The 2,271-nt window shown below is 38.8% G+C and overlaps 1 protein-coding gene across 1 annotated transcript in view; it reads left to right on the top strand.

Annotated features, from left to right (window-relative positions):
* KIF15 (kinesin family member 15) overlaps positions 1 to 2,271 on the top strand; it is a 53,850-nt gene that overhangs the window by 47,481 nt on the left and 4,098 nt on the right. The window contains 2 exon segments of the mRNA XM_011357346.2: positions 506 to 578; positions 1,271 to 1,308. Of these exon segments, the coding sequence (XP_011355648.1) occupies positions 506 to 578; positions 1,271 to 1,308 (111 nt within the window).

Below are 2,271 nucleotides of genomic sequence, written 5' to 3'. Positions count from 1 at the left end.
TTAAGGAATCCCCTACCTGGTATCATTGTACTTGGTCATCAGAAAATTGCCAGCTGACTATGAAATCCAAACAAAGTGGGTGTTGGGGGATCTACAGGCCAGGCCGAGCTGAGGAACCATCCCTTCCCCTAAAGATGCCCCCTCCCAACTGGTCACATTCGTACCAGGCTCCTGGACTGCCCTTTCCCTCAGCCCCCTTTTGCTCACTTTTAATCTTCAGATGGTATCACTCTTTACTAAGTTTCTACTTTATTTTACTTTCAACCAAGCCTTTATTAGATTTCCCAGTTTTGCTCACCTCACCTTTGTGTAGGATGAATCCTGAATTCTGGGAATATGCCTTATTTCATGCCCATACGTCGATCACATTGATCAAGTGTGCTGATGTGACTTCACCATTGAGTTGGCTTTTCTTTGCACAGCTTGGCATTGGTGCAGATAATAGATATGAAATCGATACTTGACTATACTTGACAGTATTTCCCTATCCTCCCTTCCTATGCAGTGAACAGAATCATCCAGACAATCAACAGCTGAAGAATGAACAAGAAGAAATTATCAAGGAAAGACTTGCTAAAGTATGATTTTTTTTTTTTTACATAATAGTTTGTTCTTGTCTGAGAAGTGCTTTTATAGTTATTATTTATGGTTATATGTTTTGGAAACCATTTACCATCAAAATTTCTGTCTCTATTTCCACTGTTAAGTTAGATATTTGCCATTAGTATTTAAACACAGCTGAGAATTAAGAGTGAATTTGTCTTAATGCCTAAATAGTAAGCCTGCTGCTCAGCATCCCACACGGTTGTCCATTTAGAAGCAAGGATCAAGTCCCTATTTGAGGACTTAGAGCAGTGGTTCCCCAACCTTTGTGGCACCGGGGACCGGTGCTCCTATGAGAATCTAATGCCTGATGATCTGAGGTGGAGCTGAGGTGGTGATGCTAGCGCTGGGGAGCAGCTGCAAATCCAGATGAAGCGTTGCTCTCTGGCCTGCCACTCACCTCTCGCTGTGCAGCCCAGTTCCTAACAGGCCACAGACTGGGTCCACAGCTTGAGAGTTGGGGACCCCTAACTTAGATGGCATGAAGTCTTGTAAATAGGTACCCTCTTTATGTGTATGTAGCTGGGATTGTGGAAAAGGATGTTGGTTTAAGTGATTTCATTACCATGAGGGTGAGTGAACTGGTTACTTTTGATCTTTTTCTTTTTTAAGCAATGTTAAGAACTTAAGACATCTTTCTCTCTCTCTTTTTTTTTAAATCTTATAGAATAAATTAGTTGAAGAAATGCTGAAAATGAAAGCAGAGTAAGTGTACTATTTTGTAATTCAAGTTCTTGTCGATCTTTTTTTATTCTCTAAGGGAAGAAATACTTATATCCACAAGGTGAGTAACTTCTTTCCTTCTGCAGTAATATGTGAACATAATAGACGTTTACAAAGTTGTTTTCCTATATACCACATGAAGCCATTCTGAGAACAAAATCACAAAGAAATAAGTGCCAATGTCATAAAGAAATCATAAAGAAATAAGTAAAGAAATAAGAAAAGCTTAGCTTCCCTGGAGGGACTGAAGAGTTTTCTCCTCGTGGATACTGAGGAGAACATAACTGACCAGGTTTCCTTTTTCGCTTCTAGTTTCCTCTGATTTAAACCTCAAGGCCCTGACACCAATAGATGAATACTCTGATTTCTTCTGATCTTGACCTTGGGTATTTTTATATGTTTTCTGTAGACATTTTATTTGTATAGTTTTAATATTAGTTTACATAATTTTATCAACTGCCTCATTCTTTGATGAACAAGATAGACTTATATTTTCTGTCTCGTTCAGAGTAAGTAAGCTGGTGGATATTAACAAAATAATAAAACATCAGAAAGATACTGTACTCTGAATAGATACTCTTTAGCAATCACAGAGGTCCAAACATTTCACTTGTCACATATACCTCCTAAAAGAATTTTGAAGCACCTGTACTCTCTGACACATTATGGAGTTGAGTTTATGTACAGAATTGTAAGTTTAAATTGATTTAAAGGATAGAAGTTCGGACGTACAGGCATACCTTGCAGGTACCGCAGCTTCGGTTCTAGACAACTGTAGCAAAGTAACTATCTCAATAAAGTGAGTTGAGGTCTCTTTGCTGGTGGAGGGTCTTGCCTTCAGTTTGTAAAAAACGCAACCTCTGTAAAGCACAGTAAAGCGAGCTGCAATGAAATGAGGCATGCCCGTACTGAAAATGGTGACATTTAGAAATCAAACTCTTGTGT

Source organism: Pteropus vampyrus, unplaced genomic scaffold, assembly GCF_000151845.1.
Source record: "Pteropus vampyrus isolate Shadow unplaced genomic scaffold, Pvam_2.0 Scaffold35, whole genome shotgun sequence".
Classification (NCBI taxonomy): domain Eukaryota; kingdom Metazoa; phylum Chordata; class Mammalia; order Chiroptera; family Pteropodidae; genus Pteropus; species Pteropus vampyrus.
This window is presented reverse-complemented; position numbering and strand designations above follow the sequence as displayed.